This window comes from Xiphophorus maculatus, chromosome 2 (assembly GCF_002775205.1).
Source record: "Xiphophorus maculatus strain JP 163 A chromosome 2, X_maculatus-5.0-male, whole genome shotgun sequence".
In the NCBI taxonomy this organism is placed as follows: domain Eukaryota; kingdom Metazoa; phylum Chordata; class Actinopteri; order Cyprinodontiformes; family Poeciliidae; genus Xiphophorus; species Xiphophorus maculatus.
In genome coordinates this window covers 27,219,597-27,245,449 of record NC_036444.1, presented here as the reverse complement: position 1 = coordinate 27,245,449, position 25,853 = coordinate 27,219,597, and the positions used below count along the sequence as shown (strand labels likewise).

Genomic DNA, 25,853 nt, shown 5'->3' with positions numbered 1-25,853 from the left:
TGTGAATTTTAAGAATCAAAACGTGGGTTTTTGCCTCGAGGCCCCCGTCCAGCTGGCTTTCATGAAGAAAGGTGTCATTATACCTCATCATCCCCACACATGGCAGAGCCACGAGAAAGGAAGGTAAATTCAAAGTGTGTATAATCACTGAGCTGAAAGAAACATTTACCATGACAGCCTGGCCAGGTAATTATTGTGATTATTAATATTTGCCCCCTTTGTTTCAATGTCAGAGCTCCTCAAAGATTATCAGGGAGATTTCTGAAAACTCAACTGATTCACAATAATGGAGAAACCTCTACATGTTGGAAACTGGAAAGAATTACTTCAACATTTGTTATATTTTCACCTGGAACGGTTTGCCTTCACACTGCACTCTGTCAAACACACGAAACTAATAGAAAAACCTGTTCCCACTGTCGCCTGTGGGGGCGCCGCACCCAGAACCACTGAAGGAAATGAAAACTTCAGAAGACATAAGCGTAACTTCCTCCTTCGCAAAAGTGGCGTCAGATTTTAGCGGCTGCAGGATTTTTTTTAAGTCTCTGGTAAAAGACAAGTCGTTTCTTAGACTTTTGTTTGCATTTACCCAGAATGGACCTTACCAGAGGGGCCGCTTTCATTGGCTGATGCCCATTCTACGTGGTCACGTGCGTGGCTGTCTCACAAACACACTTAGCTTCCCGTTAGCTAAGTACAGCATAATGGCAGAACTGATACAACTTCTACACCTTGAATCCTGTCTGCTACAGTCTTACTTTAGCTAAACAGATCAATATGCAATGTGTCTGTATCTGACATACACTAAAGATTTTATTTTAGCAGAAAAGGCTTTGGACTAAACTGTTACTCATGTTAGCCACGTTAGCACCAAGTACAGTGTATCAGGCCTTGGCACACTCAAACATCTGCCAACAAACCACAGGAATCACCCAGTGGTTTCAAAAGTAACCTACCAAACAATGAATGGCCGACTTACCCAGCCTTGCAAGATCAGTAGGCATCAGTGATCTTTGTCCACAGCTATATTGATGTAGAGGGTGTGTGGATCTGCCCTTTTCCTCATCGAGCGAAAGCATTTTGCTGTGACGTGCTCAATGTTGGAGGCATCGCGTGGCTCAAACACCTTGATCTCATCCAAAAAAGATGACATGAACGTCTTAGTTTAGAAATGATGCACTAATCGAGTCAGAAATACACTGCAGAGAATCAGCCGAAGTGGAAGACGCCATGTCAACATAGAAACAACGCGCCGCGAGGCTTTGCTTGTGAGACTTGCGGCCACCAGGTCGGTTGTGGGCGGAGCTTGGTAAGGTCCATGCCCTGCGCTGTAGTCCGCTCCCTACCTTTGGAGCCTTTTCTGGTCCACTTGGATCCACATACGCATTCGAACCGCACCAGGGTTCACTTCACCCAAACCAAGACCCAAGTTTGGAAGCGGACCAGAGGCGAGTCACGCGTCCCCAAACGAACCGGAGTTCGATTAAAGTGGACTGAACAGAGCTGGTTTGGATGCAGTCTGAAGTGTTATAAAAGAGCTGCACTGTTTTTTTCCTTAAAGCAGGTTAAATATAGCACAGATGCCCCCAGACTCGCACTAGTCAGGTGTGAGTTGAAGAAACCAGGGTGCAAAAGGCAACATGGGAACACAAGCAGGTTTCCAGCTAGAAATAGCATCCCAGTGACTGTTTTCCAAGGTAAGCCTAGTATAACTCCCTTTCCTTTAGTCTAATGTTCCTCTTTCACTGACCAGAAACATGCAACTTTTTTTTTTTTAGCAAGTTCGTTAAATCTTTATACGTACTTTGAGTGTTTTACGTCCCAAACCAACCTAAGAATTGGGTAAAAATAAACTGCGTGAAACTTTTTTTTGTTTCTGTGTTGCCGGTTTTTACACCCAGGCAGAACATAGACAAACCCCAGTGTTGAATATTATAAACCACGTTTTCCTTTTTTTGACTTTCTTTGTTAGCTCATCCTCCCCCCCAACTTCCCCTCCCCCCTCCTTTATTAACATAATCAGTCACAGACGACGGATATACAGAGGCTTTAAAAAGTTCAAAACCAGTTAAATTGACCCTTAAGCCATTCCTATGGGTTAAACTTCTTTTAACAACATGCCAAACAAAGTGCTCTAGTGACCAGACTGTTCAGTATGGTGCTGATTTCCATTTCAGCCACTTCACACTTGGCTCCAGTGGAGAGCTGGAGATCACGGTCCAATGGAGCCAACAAAACCACATCATCTGCAAAAAAAGAGAGAAAAAGAAAGTGGAACCCGAACCGGAGGCCACTAAAACGGATCCCCTCAACACTTTTGCTGCGCCTCAAAATTCTGTCCGTAAAGATCATGAACAGAATCGGCGACAAAGGGACGACCTTTGGCAGAGTCCAACTCTCAGCAGAACCGGGTCCGACTCACTGCTGGCAGAGTGGAGCCAGGAGCTTCAGACTGATCACCACGGTGACCGTTTGATAAATGAAACAAAAGGTTTTCACTTAAACCGGATGCTGCAAATAACCAATTAGAGGAACAATAACGGGAAAAACTTGCTCAAAACACTTCATGGTTTAATTTCCTGTTTCAAAATAAAAGATTTCCCTGCTAGTTTTTTTTTAGCACTAATTCACAAAAAAAAAGTTATCCCAGCTTTAAAAACAAAAACGTTCTTTCAATTATGGCTTGTGGAGTGCAAGACATTTTTGCTATAAATTGTTCAGAAAAAATGTTGAAAATGGAAAAATTAGATGTAAAAATACTTTAAAAAGAAGAGCATTTTGTTTGGGTTTATTTAAAATGCCCCATCAATAAGATCATAAACTATCAATAATTATTACTGCGAATGTTCCACGTGAAAGAAAATGGAAAATTTCTGATCTCTGGTCAAAAAACAAAAAAGCAAAATAAAATATATCCACCTAAAATATCAGCAACTCCTGCCCCGAATTTTAAATATCAGCCACAGAAAATCCTGCATGTGGCAACATCAGACAAAATATGAACAACTGTGCATGTCTATGTTTTTTTTTTCTTTTTTTTTTAAAGAAACAGGTACCTTCAGTTTAGGTTTTAAAAAAAAATACATAACCCGTTATTTTATTTTTTTGTTGTAAAAGCTGGGAACATGTCACTGAAGAGTCAACCATTTCTCACAAGATCTTATTTTTCTAACTTATTGCTGTGAACAGTAAACAGTTCTGTGGTTTTCAGCACTATGGCAACTTTTATTATTTTAACTCTGCCATAAAACAAAGAAAAGGAGCATGGAGATGAAACAAAAATTAGACACAGCTTGACATTGTTAAGCATTTAAAAATGTTTGTGTTTTTTTATACTATTGACCATATGGCTTTTTTTTAATTTTTCTTGGAAATTACTTAGATTTTCCAACTTTTTTCACTTTATTTTGAAAACATTTTATAGTTTTTATTCTGTTTCTCTGATTCGACGATGCAAAGACAATAAAATCACGCATTCGTTTTGTTTCTCACCAGGACTTTTAATAACTCGGTTGATTTAAAGTGACTTTCTTTTAAGTAAAATAAAAACGTTTTTTTTTGCCCGTAAAGTTAATAAAGTTGGAACAAGAGCAGGCGTAGGTTTCCGTGACGATGCCTTTGCTGCATACCAAAGTTTATCATGTTACAAACTACATTGTCAAGTATTGAGGTGTTTAAACCTTTCCATCAACACACACACACACAATCTGTCAACTTGCAAAATGTTTAAGAAAATGAAAAGGAAATGTAAATTATGATGACTTTGTTAATGAGATGAACATGGCAACGGTACAAGAATGATTTCAAACACTCCTCCCAACTCAGTTATGGCACACACACACACACACACACACACACACACACACACACACACACACACACACACACACACACACACACACACACACAACCTTATACAAAGGAGTGCGACAAACTTGTCGGCGCCCCTCGAAGGGTGACGCTGCAGTTGATTTGGGAATTACAATTAGATTTATTATGTGGTCGCATGTGGCTGAGTTCTCCGTTTGTGTCGCTGGATTGGCTGCAGCGAGCGCCGGCGCCGTGGCGTTTACACCGCAGCTCAGTCAGAGTGTGTAGCGTTACCTCACTGGCGCACACACACAGCGGAACAATAGGCCACATTTACTGTAATGGGCCACCAAAAATATAAAGACTGAGGGGAACAGTCAGGCTTTGGGAACTGAAAGCCTTGTGTTGGAAATTATTAGATCCTTGGAAGAAGAAAAAAAAAGCGAGCTCCATTTAGCGCAATGGAAATAGACATTTGTAAAGAACTACCTGTCCCACTGCTTTCACACATACACACACACACACACACACACGCACACAGACACACACACACACACACAGCAAATAACACTTCAACGTTAATCTGAAGTCTTTTCTTTTTTTATTCATATATATTTTTGTTTTCAGATTGTCTCTCTCACCAAGTTGTACTGACACTTTTTAGAGCCAAAGCAGGCTAATAAATACAATGAAATGTTAAAACGCACAATTGAAATTTCAAATACAATACTCATCACAAAAAAAAAAGAAGAAAAAAACAAAAATAAAAATGCGTGTGACCATGAAAACGCGTGCTCTGCCTCCGCAGGTCACGACTAACAAGAGCATGAGGTTACGTTTTTTTCTTTCTTGTTTTTCAAAAGAGATCGGAGGCGGCGTGGCCCGTTCAGAGCTGCGAGAAACAAAGTCCGCTTAAATAAATGAAACAATAATAATCACTTTTAAAAATGCATTGAAAGAAATGGCAATTTTAATGGAGCCTGGCAACACCGAGGCCCCCCTCAAAAAAAAAACTGATTTTATTTGACTAATTTGTAATGTTTTAAATCAAACAATAACTTCACATTAGTCAATAAAAAATAAAAAAACAGGAAAAGTACATCAGAATTAATATCCAGTGCTTAATATGTGTATGATGCTAACAGAAATGTAACAGGAGCTAAAGACAATGTTCAGTCCTAATAAATACAGATGGAAATAGTTGCAAGGAGAAATTTTGTCATGAAGCAGAAAATTAAAATGTTTAAAAAGCACCCAGGGTACCAGATTTTTTTAAATAAAAAAAAAAGATTTGACATATGAGTGAGCACAAATGTTTTTCCCCTCAGCATCATTATGCATCAAATGGTGAAGCCCTAATTTTGAACTATGCGAAAATACAACAGGTCATCTTTTTAAAATAACCGACCTGTTTAGTTTTGCCTTTAAATGTGCGAGTTTTCAGATAATTTTCACATTATTCTAAGAGGAAGATTATAGTAAACAAGCTAGGAGACATTTTAGGACAAATTGAAAACACAAAACCCACAATAATCACATCTCTGCAACGGCTCTCCCACCTTTCGTCTGAATCTGAGTAAGAAGAGCTTCAGACGTCCTTTCAGGACTCAGCTATTCTTAAAGGGGCAGGTCATGATTTTTGAAGTGAGGTTCTGTTGAAAGGCGACCCAAAAATGTTTTGGATAAATCCAGATTAGTTGAACCAGAAAGTTGAAGCTAAAGTCTAGTCTGAGAGGAGACTGAAAAATATAAACTTTTACTGTCTTAAAACAAAAACAATCTTAAAAACAGTTCATGTCAATTTACAGATAAACTAAACTGTAATTACGTTTCCACTGGATGCATATTTACAGTGATTACTTGAAGCTCGGAGGCGGAGGGAAGAACAATATTTGTTTCCTAAGAGAAACGAATAGCGCACGCGTGTGGTCGCAGAAACTAACTCATTGAAAACTATATTTAATGTTAATATTTTGGTAAAATAGCTCTCTCTCAAACTGCTAAAACACCTTTAATTTTTTGGAGTATGAATATCACATCAGACAGCAACTTTGAGCAGGACCATTTCACATGTTCCACTCTTTCTATATGTTTCACACAGGAACATAATCAATAGTGCACGACCTCCGACCTCTTTTTTCCCCCCATTTAAACATCCGTCATCTATTTTCTTAAAAAAAACACTAAACAGTGCAGTTTATGATAGAGATGCACCTTGATGCAGATTTTCTTTTTTTTATTATTTATAAATGTTTAGACATATTATTTAATTTTTTTAAAATTAAATAATATTGTAATGTATAGTCTCAAGATAATTGTAAATCAGCTACTAAAATCCTTATGGATGAATTTATAGAGCAATAGTTTGTAAAATAACATTTGGCTACATTGTAAGAGGTTTTGAGGCCTGACTTAAAACCATAAGAGCCCGTTTTATGTTCGGCTCTCGGACAAGCTAGAACGTTCTGCCTCAAACTCCAACTAATCTGGATTTACAGTAAATAAGAGTCACGTAATTCAGGTAAAATGTCAAGTGTTTCCAAGGATTTACCAAAACATCACTTCAGAAATGATTAATTTAAGGTGTAAAAAATAAATAAATTTTTAAAAAAAAGCTAAAAAGTACCTCTGTCGTTAGCCTGATTTAAAGGGCCGGTCATAAGTGCTGATGCAGCACTACGCTAAGCTTCGAGCGAACTGCTTTGGCGTGAAGGAACTAAGAGCAACGTGGTTCATGAAAGCACCAGTGCAGCTGGAAATAAAATGAGCTACTCTGCTACGATGTGTCTGGAAGTGAAGCGGCTTCGACACGATGCGATGCGTTCGTGTGACTGGGGGGGAAAGCGTGACGAAGACGCGTCCTCCCTGAGCTCTGACTGCGACTGGACCAGGAGGGGAACCAGCATTTTACTTAACAACAAACAAACAAAAGAGAAAAGAACAATCTATCACACCAGATAGAAAAAACGTGATTGTATAAGACTTTTTTTTTTCTTCGTTTTTTTTGCAGCATTGGAAATTAAGACTACAACATCCAGGGACAATGTGAATGTTTGGCACATCTGAAGAAAACTGTACAATGTATGGGTTTTTCCTTCCTTAATAATAATAATAATAATAATAATAATAATAATAATAATAATAATAATAATAAGGGATTTAACTCCCTATATTTCAATGACAGTCTGAAAAATCCTATCTATGGAACAGATTAAAGTCCTACTTTTATGGAAACAAAGAAAAAAAAACGACATTCACAAGCTGGCACATCATACCTGAGCTGGGATATTTCTTAAAAAAAAAAAAAAAAACTAACAGTAATGCAATATAAGCAGTTTGTAGGGGGGCGGGGGAAAAGGCTTAGCACTATGTTGAAAGTAAGGTTAGACTAAGAAGGTAACACAAATCAGAATTTATATGAAAAACTTTCTAAATTTCAAGTTCCGACAGTCCAGAGTTTGTCCAGGCAGTGAGGCCTGTCAGAGGTCGATGGAACAGAAAACCAAACGGGGTCACGAAAAGTCAAATACATCATAATAGTCAAACTAACACACTCTTTTACACATTTAAGACCAAATAGCTGTCAAAGAGCATTTTGTGATGCGTGAAAAAAAACAAAAAAACATGCATGCTCTCTACAAACCACACCGCGTTGTGATGCGTTTGCTGCTCATTTGTTCATTGTCTCGCTCGCTCTCTCTCTCCTCTTGCTCCTTTAACGATTGTCGGAGTGTAGGAAACTGCAGCTCCATGTCAGCTCAAAGTCTGAATGATTGTTGAGGTCGTGTTCGTGGGACACCTTCTCCCTCCTCGGCCCGTTTCTCTTCAACGGGGCGCCTGTCAAGACACTGTTCTACAAGTCTTCCAGCTCTTGCCTGGGCATGCTCGGTGAAAAGTCTTCCCGGATGACCTCCGCCATGAACTTTGTTCCCAGAGTTCGTCTCTCTGGACGTAAAGGGAGTCGTTGTTTTTGTCACGTTTTTGTTTTACTCGTCCCCCCGCCCCCAGATCGTGGTCAGTTGGCGCTGACCACTTCCCGCGTCTCGTGCTCGCTGCTATAGTCCGATTTGGGCTCGTCCTCAAAGTCCTCGTACATGTCCATGTCGTCGTCTCCGTTTGCGGGGTCACCGGGGAGATCCATGGCGCCGACGCCCGTACCGTTGCTGCCGCCGCCGGGCTCGGACTTCACCCCGTACGTGCTCTGGATGACGGGGATGTTGGGCTCGGGGCTGGCTGACGTGCTCGAGCAGTCCGAGGTCAGGTGCGGGGAGGGCGTCGCCGTTGTCGCCATGGTGATAGCGCCAGGGTAAACTCCAACGCCTCCTGAGCTGTTGCCCAGAGAAATCTGGGGTTGAGGCCTGAGGTTTGAAAAATAAAGGGAGAGAAAGACAACCCATGTTAAATTCTGGCAAACTACAACGCACAACTTCAAGCACATACAGTATCTCCCCATTGTGGATTCTACGTGAGATTTAAATAAAAATCTGTATGCAAATGCATTCCAGGTCAAAAACACATACATCCTATCTCAGTTCAAAACTAGCATCTTTACAGAGTTCTTGAATCATTTCTATTTAACAGAATCAGATTCACTCAATGGCTTCACGAAGTTCACTTCTGGAAGGTTCCCCACTGTAAACTAATGAACTAAACTTGTTTATAATTGCCATAGCAACCTTTCACAGACAGAGACATTTACTCCTCTAGGGCCAGCCGTCTTTCCTACTTAGCTTTTTGCTAACAAACAGCCCTTCCTACAGTACAACTCGTCAGCCTTTATCAACGTAAGTCACCACTTGAGACATAAATTGTTTTCGAATGTTAAAATTACACCCTAAAAGTGAAAGAGAATATGTGTTTTGTTTTCATTTGTTTAGTTTTTTTTGTGCTTGTTTTGCTGTAACCAGGTACAGTCTGGTCACTCACAGATTTTGGCTACATCAGCTAAAAATGGACTGGAACCATATACATTTGGGGAGTTATAACAAAGAGAAAATGTAATTTGTCTGCACTGAAGAACTGAATGACTAGAGTTATTTTATTTAATTGTATCTTTTGTTCCATGTTTTGGTACATAAAAGCTGAAACCAACATGCTAACAGGCTAGCCAAACAGAACACAGTTTCTGCTCTAACATTTCCTAACATTTTGGCAGGGCTCTTGCTAACCTCTCTGGGGTACATGTATTCTCGTAAACTGAATGCAAATCACAGTCAATTGTGACAGGAGAAGGTGAGTTTACTGTTCTTTAGAAAGAGTAATTCAAAACCCAGATGGATATAAAACTTTAACATGAAGAAGTTAATGGTAGTTTTAGAGGAAATTGGGATGTTTTTCTAAAAATTCTTGAATGTGAACCTGCTGTTGGGATTAAAAGAAAAGAAAAACACACTTGAGTGTGAAGCTTCTCTTCTGGACCAGTGTGCCGCTAGCACGGAGCGCTAGCTGTTAGTGGAAGGATGAGCTAGTTAGCCTGCAGGCATACAAATGGGATGAGGGTAAACATTGTTTAAACAGGCCCCCAAACGCACCACATGAAGCGGGAAAATCGTTTCTCACCCAACATGCCGTTGCCCGCCCTCGTTGCCACATTAAGACGCCGCTGGTTTAGCTGTGTGGACTGTGCCATGAGTTAGCGGCACGGCTCTAACTGAAAGTCCAGGCCTCGGTGGAGCCTGAGCGTTTTTTCATATACATTACTTGACCACACACACAGAAAATGTGGCACTCAGCCTGTGACGTCTGCCCCGCTCTCTTTCCCCTCTCAAACATCTGCTTACATTTCATATTCCACTCTGTCTGTCTGTCTCTGGTTTCGCTGCCCGCAAGCACCCGCCATTGTCCTGATTTAATAAATGACAAGCTATTAAAAATCGCTCCCGATTAAAGCCGCGGCCTCTGGTAGATCCATCTCAAGCTCAGACCACTCAGATGGCTTTAAACACGTCCACAACTGGTTCCCATTAAAGACAATGCCACTGTTCCCCCTCCTACCCCCTACCTTTCTGGTCTGACTATTCTCTTAAAAATATAATGTTCTTAAGCAAATGCCTGAATTATTTCGCAGATGGAGCCACAGTGGGCTCCAGACCTTCCATCAGGGCTCCAAGTGCAGCACACATGAGAGAATAAAGCCTCAAATAAAGTAATCAGTCGTCATCGACACATTTTGTGGAATAGCACAAAAACTGCTCTGAGGAAAGAGAAAATATTCTATTTGTTGATCATTCATTTTTGCCTTCTTGTATTACAATAACAAAAATAAAATTAAACACCTTGAGATGGCAACATTTTGCACATAAAAACATAATCAAAACAATAACATGCAAAAATAACCAAAGTGCATATCATAAAGTATTTTGCCTAAAATAAATACTCAAAGTTTAGGGTTAGAATACTAATGTTTTAAAAAATTAAATCCTTCTTTTTTAAAATAATAAAATCTGGATTGAAGTCTTCACAGGCTGCATGGAGTACAGAGGAACATGATGCTGCCCCTCCCCTGCTTGTTTCTGCACACTCCTGATTTTTCACTTTCCCGTCATCAGAGACAAAATTGTCTGTCAGGGGAAAAATGTAACGATGCGAAAACTAATGGAAAATCACACATCGCTCATTAGAACGGTAACAGTAGTTAGCATGCTAGCAACAACGTTTAATGTAAAGGAGCAGAAAGCAGGCAGCATGACAAACAAAAACAAAAAGTTAAGCACTTTGAAAGTAAATTTCAGTTGAAACATAGTAAATAGTTTATATCTGCTCTGCAATAGACTCTTGATGCCTTCATTTAATATAAAACACAGATTAGTTGGTCCACAGGCTGAAGCTAGAGGCTAGCCTGAAAAAAAAGCCAAGATCAAACGACACTTCTGCCATCTTAAAATAATTCTAATCAAAAATGTCGTAGGTTTTGTAAATGCTATTAATAATGTCATATTGGAATTGAAATGCTTCTAATCTCTCTTTGGAAGTTAAAAGTCTGCCGCTCTACGGCTAGCCTTTAGCTTCAGCTTCCTGGACTGGACAATTAGCCTACGCTACTAAACGAAGGCTACACGAGAGTTAGAATTTCTAAAAGAAACTCTCTCTCCAAAGTCTCCAAACTATCACTTAAAAAGTTAAAAACATTTGATGTCATTTAAAATATTACGATTATTCAATAATAATAATAATTTTAGAAGCAGTACGAATAAATTTCAGTCAAATGAAATTATGTTACAGCATTTGTAATTTTAGCTAAGGTTGTTGCACTGACAATCTCAGACCACACTTTTAATTTACAGTAAACATGTGCAGCATTTTTTTACTCTAAGACACATGTGTCAAACTCAAGGCCCGCGGGCCACATGTGGCCCGCTACGTCATTTTATGTGGCCCTCTCCCCCCACCACCGTTTTACAGCCCCATTGATTGACTTAAAATAGGTTTTGAGCACGAATTGACTACAAACTACATCTCCCATAATGCCTTCCGATTGTTACCAGCCAACATTACGGCTTCTCGCCACTAGAGTGCAGCAGAGTCACCTCAAGCTGATTATTAATTTTCCCAGCGAATAAAACTGAAACATCGACAAGCTAACAAGCTAAAGAGCGAAGTTCCGTGACGTTTCAATCGAGGACTTTTACCGTCTACTGCCCCCTGATTTGATGCCGCAGCTTCGACTCCATGCAGCTCGTGTTTTTTGTCCATGTTTGGAAGCACCTATCTGTGCGAACAGATGTTTTCAATAATGAATTTAAACAAGACCAAGACCAGATCGCGCATTACTGACGAAAACCTACACGCCGTTTTGCGGATTGCAACAGCACAAGAACTAAAACCAGACATGGACGAACTGACCAGGGGAAAACGGTGCCAGACATCCGGCCAGAAAACATTGGTAAGCACAAACAAACTAAATTTAAATAGAATGAATGTAAAACCAAAACTCAGTATACTGGAATATGCATATAGTTTATTGATTTTGCTTGTTTTGTGTTTATTTACACAACACAACACAGTGAGGATGTGTGAGTTGGTGACAGGGTGAAGAGGATCAGCTTTGTGTTCAAGGACAGGCAACATCACCTCATTGTTTTGTTCTTATGTGAAATACATGTTCGTTGTGTAATAAATAACGAAAAAGTTTTGTGAGTGAAGTTGAGAGTTAATATCAAAACTTGTTTTTATTCTTTGTCTGCTTATCTTTAACGCAGACAAAGAATAATTTTCCCAGGGAATAAAACTGAAACATCGACAAGCTAACAAGCTAAAGAGCGAAGTTTAGCTGAGCAGATTAAAAATACTGAGCATATTTTTAAACTGAGCAGTAATTTTACATACATGCAAATGTAATATTTAAAACTTGAATACATAAAATTAGTCATTTAACAATATGAGGTGTTGTTTAATTTATTTTTAACATTGTATTTTCATACATTTATGCTAGGGTTGCCCAAGTCTAGTTTTCCAGACCTATCACTCTGCAACTTTAGATGTGTTCTTTCTCTAACACACCTGGATCAGAAACTCATTCATAGGCCTCTACAGAACTGAGTTGCTGCTAATGAGGGAAGTCAACTTTTTGTCTGGGGTATGTTTTAGCAGGGACGCATCTAAAAGTTGCAGTCTGGAGGGCTGCACTTGGGCATTCCTGATTTATACCGTCAATGTGGCCCATTGAGGGTGGCCAATATGCTGAAGTGGCCCTTGGTGAAATTGAGTTTGACACCCCTGCTCTAAGATCTTAACAGATCAGCGTTTTGAGCTACTTTTAGCATGGCGAGTGCTTTATAAATAAAACTGATTGATCGAATAAATCCCTGAAATTGGATTTTCTCGTCATTTTTGTGATTACGAGCACAAGAGAGGAATGACGTGTCGCCCGCAGTGGAGAAACGGGCTCAGAAAGCCCAGAGTGAAACCCCAGCCACACTCACCCCACAAAGAACTGCCTCATCTCCTGACGCCGCGAGCGCATCAGCTGCTTGTACTCCCCGATGCGCAGCTTCTTGCCGTCGATGATGCAGGTCCTCTTGGGCCGCGGCTTGTACTTGTAGTTGGGATATTTTTCCAGGTGGATCTTGCTGAGGCGGGCCTGCTCCTCATAGTACGGCTGCTTCTCCTGATTGGTCATAGCTTTCCAGCGAGAACCTGAAACGCAGCGTTGGAATTTTGGTCTTTTCTTTCTTGCAACGACAACTTGAAACATGCAATTTATGTAGAAATCAACCATATAAGAGAGTGAAAGAATAACACATTTAAAAACATGTATATTTGTAATCTATATTTTGGCTTTCCTGCTGGTTTTTTTTAAATTTTATTTATAAGAACAAAACAAATCTTGAACATTTTGGACTTTTGAAACTTAAACATTTCCACACATTTTTCTACAAGTCAAACATTTGTTAGAAAGAAGCATAGACATTTTGAGATTAATGTTAGAAATTTTTAGAAAAAAGTGAAACGTGGAAATTTCTGAGTTTGAAGAGGAAAACATGCGAGAAAAAGCGTAGAAGTTTTGCGACTGATCTCAGAAATTGTCTAGAAAAAACTTCAAACTTTCTGAGTTTTTTTCTTGCAAGTTTTCCACTTTTGAAGCTCATACATTTCCTTGTTTTTCTAAAAAAAAATTTATGCCTCAAAGTTTCTTAGTTTTTTGGCAGAAATGTACTCTTCCTTGTTTTGTACCTAGAATAGTCCTAATACTTTGTCGTATTAACCTGACAACCACCATCAGGTATTAGAGGCTGTTTAATACCTGGAGTGGATTCCTGTCTGCTCCCTCTTCGCCCAGGAAGAATGATACATTGTGTACTTCTACTGTTTCCTGGTAAAGAGGACCTTCCGAACAAGTGGACGAGGCCATTACGGCGAGAAGGCAGCACATCTGTGAAGCACTTTGCTTATACACACTCAGCCTCGCTTGTCTGTTTATCGAGTTTCATCACAAACTTTCCTTGTACTTTTGTGACACAGGAAACACAGGGGAGTTTGTTGCGAGCCTGCCACCCACCTTCTCCCCAAAAAGCCCAGCTGTGTTTTTGTGTTGGAAGGACATGCTCTGTATACGTACGGTCGTATACACGTACACAATTTCCTTTTTTTTCTCTCTCTCTCGGAGTCTTGTTACACAAGCATAATAACGGCCGACAGGACTTATTCCCAGTTTTCTTCACTGAAATAATGACGCCTGTTAATCAAAACCAAGTCAACACCGCAGAACCTCTGGAGGAAAAAAAAGCGGTCCGTTCACTCAGGAGCAGCATTTACGTTCTGCTGGCTCCCGACTCTGCGTTGGACATCGGCGGTCTTAGGAATGCTTCGAGGAACAGCCGTTACGCTCAGCGCGGCGTGAATGGATATCTGTGTGGAGGAGGTCAGAATCCACAAGGATTTCAACTGAATGCATCCATCACACGAGTCAAGGTGGCACAGTGGAGCTCTGTGTGTGCCGCGTTCCTGGCCTGAAAAACACATTAGTGCCTCTCATAATCTGCAGCTTGTTGGTAAGGAACCCTGTGAACTGTGAAATACAGAGGGAGGGTAAGCTAATGAGAGCGGCGGGAAAAAAAGGAGACAAGTTACTTTATCTTGGGATGGGAGGGAGGATATCTTGGGTTGAGTTAGCAGAAAAGTTGTTCCTAGGAATTAAACCTGTGTTGTTGTTGTTGTTTTTATTTTATTTTATTCCGTTTTGCAAAGCTATGACCTGCTAGAATGAAGCGTCTTTAGACAGTCTTTAAAGCAAACAAAACAATGACAGCTCTCTCATGTATTTAGCATTCTACATTAGTAATTAGCATAATTAGCATAAACAGCTAGCATTACAAAAATAGTGCGTATTGTTTGGAACAACACCCAGACAATGTATCTTGATAATGTGCGTCAGCCGAGTAGAACACCGACAATTATGTCATCTGTCGCTTATGTAGCTGCGTTTCCATTACAGATGTGCGCAAATCTTTGTCAGTATTCCATTAAAGTTGAAAAAATACAATGTCGCAATTATGGTGTTTCCATCAAATAAGAAACAATTAATAGCACAATTCGATTAGTTTGTTCACGCAACAAGTCATTAAAAAACAAGGCGCGCCACAACTTCCTGTCGTCTTATTCTTCCTCGTCCTAGTGCCAAAACTTTTCATCAACAAACAATAGTGTCTGTCGAAATTGACGTCCATCCATCCATTTTCTAACACCCTTGTCCCTAGAGGGGTCTGGAGCTGCTGGTGCCTATATCCAGCGAAGGATTCGGGCGAGAGGCGGGGTCACCCTGGACAGGTTGCCAGTCTGTCGCAGGGCAACACAGAGACAGACAGGACAAACCGAAATTGACGTGTTCCCATTAAATATATTTTCTTTCAAAATTATCAAATTGAGTAAATACACGGACAATGACAGTGATGCATCTGTTTAGGGCAGGAAATAACTACTGAACTAATAAATCATTTTTATTTTGTTTGACGTTAAGGTCTCATTGGTAGACCGTTGCCTATTCCAATCTGGAATTGGGCATTGCTTGACACTGTACCGCCTTCCTTGATGCATTCCTTAACCGTTTGTTTAAGGAAACGCGTTTGAAACTTTAACACTGGTTTTAGCTGTTGCTGTGGAGGAGTTCATACTTTAGTTCGCCAGCAAACTTGAGTGAAATAAATATTCTTTGTCCAAAGTGGAGAAGTCAAGATACTCACCCAGGATCTTGCTAATGTTGGAGTTGTGCATGTCGGGGAAAGTCTGCAGGATCTTCCTCCTTTCGTCTTTAGCCCAAACCATGAAGGCGTTCATGGGCCTCTTGATGTGGGGCTCGCTGCTGTTCCTGCCTCGTGCCTCTCTGAACACTCGTGCCTCTGTGATATTATTCCCTAAGAGATGACAAACAAAGACATTTGCTTTATACTTGTTAAGATTCATTTCCCAACTTTCCATCAGAAAAAAACAAAGTCTGACAAAGAACTTAACCCTGTGCTTGTTGGGTTGAGGAGTACAACAAAAGTCTAGTGAGGTGTTTCTGGGATGCCCTGCACTTCTTGACGTGAACGCTGCACGCTGTAGTCGGTTTGCTCCTGACTGATACTATCTCAGTCCCCAGGCTCCTGTGTTTATCCTCGGCCTCTAAACTAAATCATGATGAGTACTCCTCAGCTTCTCATCTTGTGTAAACACTGGTGCTTTATGAGAAACAGGTGGGTTGAGGTCAGAGTGATCCAAGGCAATATCCAAGGAGAATATTTTATGCTGCGTGGAATGCTTGGAACATTAGGTACTCAGATGTCATTTCTCATCATTTCTAGGCATCATTAAGGCAGTCCAAAGCCGGACTGCCTTAAGCTCCGTCCGGCTTTGGTTTTGCACACTGAAGACAAATAGCACACTTTAACAGCTAATGTCATCTAAATGTTTCGAAGACACCAGACAGCGGCGTACTTCACTGAGGCTCTGGAGCCAACTAAACTGGAGTAGGTTACCTATATCTGTACCAACACTTGTTGATCTACGTTTGATACATCTGTCAATGATTTTGAGTTGCCTGGATTATTACAAATCTCATCAGAAAAAAGAGAGAAAAAAACAGATAACATGCAGCAAAGAAAGGAAAAGTTTGGTTCAAAAGTGGAGTGGATGTCCATCTGAGGCACCCACCATCCAGATCCTCTGGTCTCGTCAGGTCGATGACTCGATGGACCATCTTCCCTGTGTCCTCCCCAAGCTTCCCCAGATGCTGGCTGAGAGTCTCGTAGTGAAGCCGCTCCTGCAACAAAGAAAAACCTGTATAAACTTCAGGGCTTCCCCCAGTGTATTATGAGCCTGGCGGGCTTCCAGGCTTTACTTGCCACCCCACCAGGTTAAGCCTTGTTTGTTTATTTTAAATAGGGTTTTTTATAACGTGACGTCACATGCGCAAGATTCCGACCTCCAGCGTTCTGTTGGAAGGTAAAAAGCTGCTCACAGACGATGACCATCATTGGTTTCAGCTTAAGGAACGCTGTGCTTTGCAATTACTTGTCAACTAATTGTCAACACAATGACAGCTAGCTAACAAGGTTCAAGAGTACCACATTTCACAGGTCATAAAAAAAAAATTATTGAATAAAAATAGAGAGGGAGAGGAAAGTAGGTTAGTTATGCTTGCTTGACTTTGACAACCTTTACTTGTAGATTTGCTGCAGAATTCAGTGTGTTTCAGTTCAGTAAAAAAACGGTGACCCACACATCAACTCTAACAGATCATCAGTAGAGCAGGTGGTTGAATTAGTTAATCAACCACCTCTGTGTTCAGACTATCACTTGCTAATAATCACAAAGTAGACATCAAGCCTGAAGACATAACACTGCAATGGACTAAATGTTCTGTTCTTTGTGAGGGAAATGTTTGATAGGTTTTGGTGCTAAATCCTGACAAATTAGTGTGGCTGTTGTCAGTCAGTTTCCATGGCAATCGGTTTGTGTGTAGCGTAGTGAGAAAAAAAGAATAGCAGTGGTTTTGAATTGTTCACCAATGATTTCCCTGCACTGCACTAAATTAATAACACCTAAATCTCCAGGTTTCGTTTCGTTAACATTCCATTCAAATCATTTTGATCTATATGGCTCATATCTCTTTCCCCCAGGAATCTGTGTGTGAAAAATCAATGTATATTTTGAGACGAGATGGATTAAGAGATAGCTTTTTTCTGTATGTACTTGAGCCTCTTAAGTATCTGGTGGTGGACACGATTCATCTGATACCCATGCATATATGTACAGATCTGCTCAGCTTCACACACACCCTGCAGAGGAGAGAGAACCCCCAGTACAGATGACGACAGAGGAGCCACCTGCTCTCACAGCGCGTGCAGCTGCATTGCTTACTAAGCTGCAGTTGACTGAACTTTCTTCTAGGGTTTATTTGTAGAATGTAAAGATGTGATGATACGTCCAGATGATGCCAAACAATTGGTGCGTGGGGCTTGGGGGGAAATATATATTTTTTAAAACTAACATTTTGTGAAACCGCAGAATTTGAAGAAAATACGATCAAATGCAGTCAAGGTTATTGAAAAGTGGAATAAAATAGCACATTAGGTTTGCCCCAATAGCTCAGAAGTAAATCCCAACTATCCAGTTCAAAGCTAACGGTTAGCCAGTTGCAGTATCCTCACAATGCTTACAAAATGTATTTTGTATTTCAGAAAGGTTAATATATCTCATATATTTTTCCTTTGTAGGGAGCAGTTTATATAGAAAATGCATTTGTGGGTGGAGCAGCAGAGTATATAAAGGTTGTACCCATGAAAACTTACCAAGTCGAATTACCAAGTCGACCTGCTTGGCCACACACTGCTGTGAGATGGCATCACATCCTTTGACTAGCCTTTATCACGCCTTTGGTTGCATTCAGACCCGTCATGTTTAGTCCTTTTAGTTTGGGGATGTGTGAATGCGCAGTCAAGCTCCGATGCAGACTGCAAAAGCGAACCCTGGTCCGCCTACAGACTTGCGTCTCCGTTCGGTTGAAGTGAACTCTGGTGCGGTTCGAATGTATATGTAAACGCTTGGCGGACCAGAGACCGCTCCAAAAGCAGCAAGCGGACTAAAGCGCAGGGCATTCAATACAACCTAAACAAACGTGTAAGACTAGAACTAGAGGGAGAAATGGCTTGTGATCTTTTGCCAAAGACAAAAGACAAATCCTGCAAAGGCTAAAATCTGATGCCACTCCACTTTTGTTCACATTCTGTTAAGAAGGAAGTTGCATTAAGTGTCTCTTTCAAAGGTTTTTGGGTTGTTTTGTTCAGCTGCTCATGCTGCAGCGCCACCACAGGGGCTCAACAAGTGTTTCTAAATGTTTAGTCCATTTGACAGAGTGCAGTGTGTCAGTGAACTTCACCAGCTGAAAATGTAACTAATGTTGCAACTTTGGTCCCCAATTTGAATAGAGTCTACCAAACTATCAGGTTTCAAAATACTTAGTCGTGATATTGTGGCCAAATCACATTGAAATATGTCTATGAAAAATAATTGAGCAACAGCATAGGATATATTATCAAGAAGAATTGTTATAGGAAAAGAAAAACATCGAGCAAACGCAAATTTCTTTTGTGTTCAGTTTAGAAAATATTTAAAATATTGTTCAGAAGATCTTGTGGCAAAATATCTTGTTAGCACCTCCCAGCTCTGCACCTTGTCTACAGTCAAGCACCTACTTGGCTGTAGACTAAATAGCTGATATTCAAAAATCATCAAACATCAGCCTAAATCATCGTCTGGTTGATGCATTAGCTTGAGGCCCGACTAATCCTTTGTGTTCTTCATCTTCACATTATCGCATGCTTGCTCTAATTTGGCAAATCTTCCTGTCACTCCACTTTTATAGACAATCTCTGAGCGGCTCGTCTTCGGTTGCCTCTTGGCTAAAATTATCCCAAAGTGCGTCCGAACACATCAAACCCCTTCACACAGCCACCACACATCCTACACTCTTCCCTTCTTTTCCCTTTCTTCTTCTCTCTTCTTCTCTCCCCTTGCCTCTCTCCTCCCTCCCTCTTAGCTCCCGTTCTTTTTCTGGTGACAGAGGCATTTTGTTTGACGCAAAGAATGGTTGCCGGGTGAAGTCATGCCGCGGTAGCTGCTGGCAGAGTTGGTGGAACTTAGGGCCCACCAAATGTGTGTGTGTGTGTGGGTGTGTGTGTGTGTGTGTTTATAGATGAGGAGTTGGTGCAGGCCAATGTCAGCACTACAGCAGGGCTGTAATCAGGCCTACCACAGAACATGTGCCTGGGCAGTGCCACGCTCACCGCAGGAAGCAACCTCCTAACAAAGGACTAAAGAAAAGAGAAAAAGAGAGGGAGGGAGCGACGGAGTGAGATAAAGTAAGGAATGGAAAACCAGCTTAAAGAAGAATAATAGCCACTCAAGTCCCGAGTGCCTCCTGAGAACCTCCCGTTCAGGCTCATGCCTTGCCAAAGGACGGCCTGTGGAAGGCCGCATCGGCTGATGCCTCTTTCTGAAGATGTGGCGAGAGAAATCTTGGCAATCCGTCCGTAAGGGCTGGATGTCAAATGTTCTATAGTTCGCAATGTTTAAACAGGTTAAACAGTTTGGAAAGATGACTCTGCGGCAAACGGGAGGAAACCAACGGAAAAGTCAGAGAAAAAAGAAGTTGGGGTTTTGCTAAATGGACCAAGACATCATCAGCAGAGTTTGGGAAGATTCAACGGGATAGATTAACGACAGGCCCCCGGGTCGACGATTCTTTAGATATTCCCTTTGCGGTCGCTCTCCTTTTTCGGTCTTCTTTAAAGTCCCTTTGTGGCAAATGCAGTAAGGATCTGTCTTCCCTTTGTTTAGCTGAGATTTAAATAGTTTTGGCCGGCGCGTTTGCTGGTTTCTGACTGGATCGTTGCCCTTTTTTTGGAGTACGGTAATAGATGTCTCTCATTATAGTACGTGTATACACAGAAACGAAAGAGGAAAGTGGTCGAGAAGAAGTGCAAGACTCGCTTTGAAAATGTTAATCTGTTAAAAAAAAAAGACAAATACCAGCAGCTGATGCGGCCGTCTCAACTCTTCACTGAGTCGCTGTGTAGTTCTAAATTTAAGAGTGGCTCGGCGCTTTTTGTTCTGCTCGGTTTCTTCTCTTTTTGTCGTTTTGCATCCCGCCACCGTTGCCAAGGCAACGCTCCAAACTTTGCAGTGTTTTTTTTTCCCTTCTTCTTCTTTTAATTCATACTGTATTGAGCTCATTACCACAGTTACAACTTGCTTTCTGCCAGCACAGCCTCCCTCCAGCTGACCCACAACCGTTTACTGTCTCCTCCAGGACCAATCAAGTTTTGGCAACCTCCTAAGGCCCCCCCTTTCTTTTCTTTCTTCAGATTTTCTTCAGCTGACAGAGTTGTCAGTCAATCCTACTCCGTCTTTTTCACCTCCCTTTATTCTCTCTCTTTTCCCCACAACTTCTCCAATTCAAGGCCCTTTGTTCCCACCTACCCGCCCCTCAAGGTCAATTTTCCTAATAAGAAAACACTCAAAAGGCTATTTGAAGGTTCCACTTTCATTTTTTTTATATATATTGCTTCAGCATATATCATTCAGACATCATTTGAAGAAAAATTATGGTTGTTACCCTTTTTAATCAGGACTCCTAGTTTCATTGGGCACGCTTCCTAAAAAAGAAGAACCAAGTCTCTTGTTCTCCTCGGTCTAGACCTTTCCTGCTCAACAGTGCGAGTGTACTGACCAACGCTAACATTGGACAGACAAAGACTTTCTGTGGAATGGGCCACATTAAATTAAAGAGCCCAAAATTTATGCTTCCTGTATACTGCAAAATTTGTACATATATTGCGATCGGTCCTTGAAAAGCCGACGTAAAGGGAATTTGAAAGTAACTTTAATGGTCGTAAATGAAACACTGGAGGTGGAACAACATCTACGCTCTGTTGGCAGTGAAATTTCTCTTAATATGGCAAACAGTTATAGTAAAAAAAAAAAAAAAGAACACCCTCTGTTAACTGTATGATTTTTATGTATCTTGACACCCCTAGTCTTTACAAGGTCATAAAATCAAATTTCAATTAAAAAAACAAACCTGAATGGAAAAATCCACCCAATGCACCGAAGTGCAGACGTAGGAGTAAATGTAGGAACATTATTTAAACGACTGCTGATCAAGTGAACTCATTTAATTCATAATGAGAAGGACTTTTGGCAGTTTTTCCTAATTTGGGTCAGTAAGTTATGTGGTAGCATTAGCAAAACTCTTATAGAAGCAATTATCTGCAGCCCAAATTCTGAAAGGGTTAAAACGCCATTTAGAAACAATTCAAAGTCCAAAATTCAATTGTGAAAAAGATCACTCACAGGAGGAAAATATTTGAGACAATTGTCAATCTTCCCTGAAGCAATTACTACAATACATTTACCTAAGAGATCAGTCTTAGACTCTTCAGGCATGGTAAATGTCAAAGTACAGTACATTCACAAGTGTGGTTTGTTAAAAAAAGAGTTGCCAGGAGAAAAAAAAGAATTTTTTTAGGTGCACCTAACTTTGATTAATTAAACCATGAACTGCTCTACCTCAACAAGGATGTCCAGCTCCACTCCTCAAGGGTCGACGTCCTACAAGGTTTGTACGTCTCTGCTCCAACTCCTCTCATCAATCCTACAGAGGCCTGGTAACTGATTCAGGTGAGACCTGTTGCCATGGTATCAACCTTCCACACCACTCAGGTCTTCTGGTTTTAGCTTACTCTGCATCCCCAGAACCAAACATGGGGTATCAGCATTCAGCTTCTATGCTCCACTAATCTGGAACAAACTTCCAGAAAACAGCAAAACTGCCGAAACACCGACTTCCTTTAAATCAAGGATGAAAAGACGCCTGTTTAGAATCACCTTTGGTAATAAGAACTGGAACATTTATCAAAATATTTGACATATATTTGAAGGCTTTTCGTGATGGCGTTTGATCAAATGTAATGTTTATCGCTTGTCTCATAATTAGCTACTGCATTATGTTTTTACTTTGAACTGCCTTGTTGCTAAAAGCATTGAAGCAAAATTCCAATGAACCATATTTATGAGATTATCAGTCGAGCTGTGAGCGAGAAAACAGATGCATTTATGTCCTTTCTCAACCGATTTACAAATTTAAACCACTTTTGCTTTTGGATCCAGTCTGCTGGTGTTCAGCCAGATACACATCATACCAAGAACACCAATTCATTACGCAGGACCGACTGTGCACTGATTCCCCCGCATGCCTCTTTGTTCTTATGTTGTAACGTGACAAACGACCGTGTCCAGTTTGTCATCACGTAACAAGCGAGCAGTTTAAACGCTTCAGTCTTTCAGATGCTTAACAGGGCTTATTGAGTGCTTTGTGACTGTTGAGATAAAAATGAGCGCGCACGCTCTTTTTCTTTCTCTTTTGCATATACGTGTGTGCACCCACAGTCAAGCACAGCGACTATTTCTGTGAGCTCTGGCAGCCGCAGGCCAGCTGGAAGCAACGTAAGCGTAAGGTGATACTCAACAATGCCACTAACTGGCCGGGCCTGTAGTCTGCACACCAGCTATAATGACATTAACATGGCCAAGGCCAGCGCAGAGCCAGGACACACACACACACACACACACACACACACACACAGATACAGGGCTCGGATCACTTTTTACGTCTCAGAGAAATGCCTATGGGACTAAAATACACACACAACGAAACAAACACAAACGCCGTCCGGCGACTCGGGTTTGAGCCGAGTCAGCTGGAGCAATGAATAGCTCAGCGCTCAACGCCGAAGGTATCGGTTTCAGCTTCTGCCCCTTTTCCTCAATAAAACCCAAATCCACTGTCAGTGCGGCCTCATAAAACAAAAGGACCGAGCCTTAAAATATTCAAGGGGAGTCGGAAACTTATTCTGCGAACAGACAGCAAAGGGAGGTCCAAGGTACAGAGAGAATGGCGCTCTTCTTGCCTCCCGAAGGTGGAAGCGTTGAGTCACACTCTTGGGTCTCTCCGGCAAGTTCCATCCATGAATTGTTTAAGACAGAGCGAAGTCTTTGGGGAGTTTGGGGAAAAAAGGAGAAGAAGAAGAAAAACATTGACACCAACAGAATTGTTTGTCCAGTTTTTTTTTGTTTGTTTTTTTTTTGTCAAGAGTTGATGCATTTACATTTGAGAAGAAAAACGGCCCGAGTGCCTGTTGTTAGGTGGCGAACAACAACATGACAACAAGCGCCGACGGAAACAATCACTAAAACTTTCCCAGTGAGCTTTTTATTTGTAGGCGGGCAGCTGTAAACTAAATAACTGCATTGCTTTGGTTTTTGTTTCCTATAAAGTTGGAAAATGTCAAGTTTCAACGACTTGCAGCGGTCCTCGCCCACCTTAACGTGTGACTGTTTCTGACTTTTACTGTAAGCAAAAAAAAGAAAAAAGAGAGAAAAGAAATCGCTTTGATGCACAAACTCATCTCCGTGGTACTTTCAGCTGGACCTGCAGCAGACAAGTCACATTAAACTTTTATAAGGAATTTATCTGCAGCTGTTATATAATTTATGCTTATGAGTTTTTCAGTGTTTACTGGTATAATGACTCATAAAGAAAAACCCACTCGGGAGCAAAAGTTGTGTACGGCGCTGGATTTTCCTCTTCTTCTTCACCAGATTTCGGATGTTTTTCTTCCTAAAGATGCAAGCCAAACAAGTCCGGAAGATTCAAAAACAGCCCATCCTTAGAGCGCACCAATCATGACCTACTTGGGGGTTGAAGAGGGTTCAAAGTCTCCACCCCTAAAATATTTATGACTTCCTCTCCTCCCCTTTTATCTGCTTGGTTTTGAGCAACATGGGATCAATTGCACAGGAGAGTCAGTGTAATCGCCTTATCCCCCCTTGTTTTTTTTTCCCCCCTGGAATGTCTGATCCTAAGAATCCATGATTGGCTGATCAGACTGATTGAAGATGTTTTGGAATGTAAATTTCTCCTGTGGATATGAGATCTCAGTACAAAGACTCTAGCTTGGTCACCCCGAAGGACAGAAACGAGCAGAAGACGCTGAAGAGAAATGTCTCTGGTGACCGAACTGGACGATTGGTATAATTTTGCTCTTGAATATTTGCAGGCCTGTGAGAAATTCAACAACTGTATGTTTCCTGATCAGCAAACATATCATACGTAAGCATGAGCAGGTCCTGCAAATAACAACACTTTGAAATATGAATATATCTCATGTACCTGTTTACATCTGTCACTGCCATGATTTTTACTGACTTAATGCGTAAACAAGCATGAAAACACAAGATTTCTTAGTCAATGGAAACACTGCAATTGTGAACTTGTTCTCTTTCAACATTGGCAGGATACCGACTTGCTCACATTTGAAACACAAACGCAGAGAGTGCCTCTGTGCCAGTTGATAAACTCTAAATTGACTCAAATCTGGGAGGCCAAAATCATTATTAGCTGGTCAAAGCTTTGTAAAAACTGGAGATCGGTATATTGCTACAATATTCTGATTTGAACATCTCTAGAGGAGGAGAATTTGTCTCTGAAACACACCCTGTAGTTGGGCTAAAACGCCCCAACCAGGCCGAACACCCACAGACAGACACACAAATGAACACAGGCTAATGTTAACATGATCTATCAAAAACCGAGGGGAAAAAAAAAGCCCCACTCACATAGTCAGGGCAAGCTCACAAATATACACACACTAACACGCCAAAACCATCACTTGTCATTGGCCCAGCTGCTCTCGCTTCAAAGCTCTTGGCTTCTGGGTGGCCGGAGAGACGAGAGGAGAAAAAGAGAAGTTCTTAAGAGCAGCAGCAGCCCGAGCCAAATGACACCAAATATCATCCATGAATATTCCTCAGACCGAGGCACTGTCTGAGGAGAAACCCCGCACACTCAGCCAAGGTAATACAAAAGAAAAATGCGCCACAGGAATGAATCGGCTTTAGAACCACGGAGGTGCGTGTCGCCGTTTCTCTAAGAAAGTGTATATTTTGGGGCAACAGAGACAGAAACCAATGCTTTAGGGGGAGAAATGGAGAATCCTTTCAGCAGGTCGAAGCGGGTACATTAGTATTATGTGTAATGTCTTTTAAACTGGCCAAAAATGCTTGCTAACACTTGGTAACATATGGCTCTCTGCACACTGGTTTGGGCTGGGAAAGGCCGCATGCAACTTGATTTTTGGGTGACTGTTCCAGAGGCGTTTAGTGTTTACCTTGGGCTGGATTAAAAAGACTGGGTTCATCAGGTTTCTTCATTACTTGATGGTACAGTATAGATAGTAGTAGATAGCTGTAGCATAGATATGTCTAAGATGTGCTAACAACTGGACGTCATATCCAGGACTGGATCCCAGTTACGTCCCAGTTACATGACTGCAATGTTTACAGTCATGTTCAATGACTGCCAACATTACATTGTTGCTGATTCCAAATGGATTGGCCTAAACATTTCAGAAAACTGTGGATTTAATGGGATTTTCCTCAACATTCTCACAGGTTTACAGAACATTGTCTGAAACAAGAAAGTGTCCAGTCAGCAGTAGTTTTGTGAG

The 25,853-nt window shown here is 41.1% G+C and overlaps 1 protein-coding gene across 3 annotated transcripts in view; it reads right to left on the bottom strand.

Moving 5' to 3' along the window:
• Positions 1-4,394: 4,394 nt before the first annotated feature.
• Positions 4,395-25,853, bottom strand: part of LOC102227618 (transcription factor SOX-6-like) — a 144,859-nt gene continuing 123,400 nt past the window's right edge. For 2 of the 3 annotated variants that reach the window (XM_023352828.1, XM_023352841.1), the window contains exons 13-16: positions 16,438-16,546; positions 15,489-15,659; positions 12,732-12,945; positions 4,395-8,168 (exon numbers count right to left, since the gene is read on the bottom strand). In XM_023352828.1, the coding sequence (XP_023208596.1) occupies positions 7,826-8,168; positions 12,732-12,945; positions 15,489-15,659; positions 16,438-16,546 (837 nt within the window). In that variant the 3' untranslated portion in view covers positions 4,395-7,825. The remainder of the gene's footprint in view (positions 8,169-12,731; positions 12,946-15,488; positions 15,660-16,437; positions 16,547-25,853) is intronic. The other variant, XM_014471878.2, reaches the window with a different exon arrangement.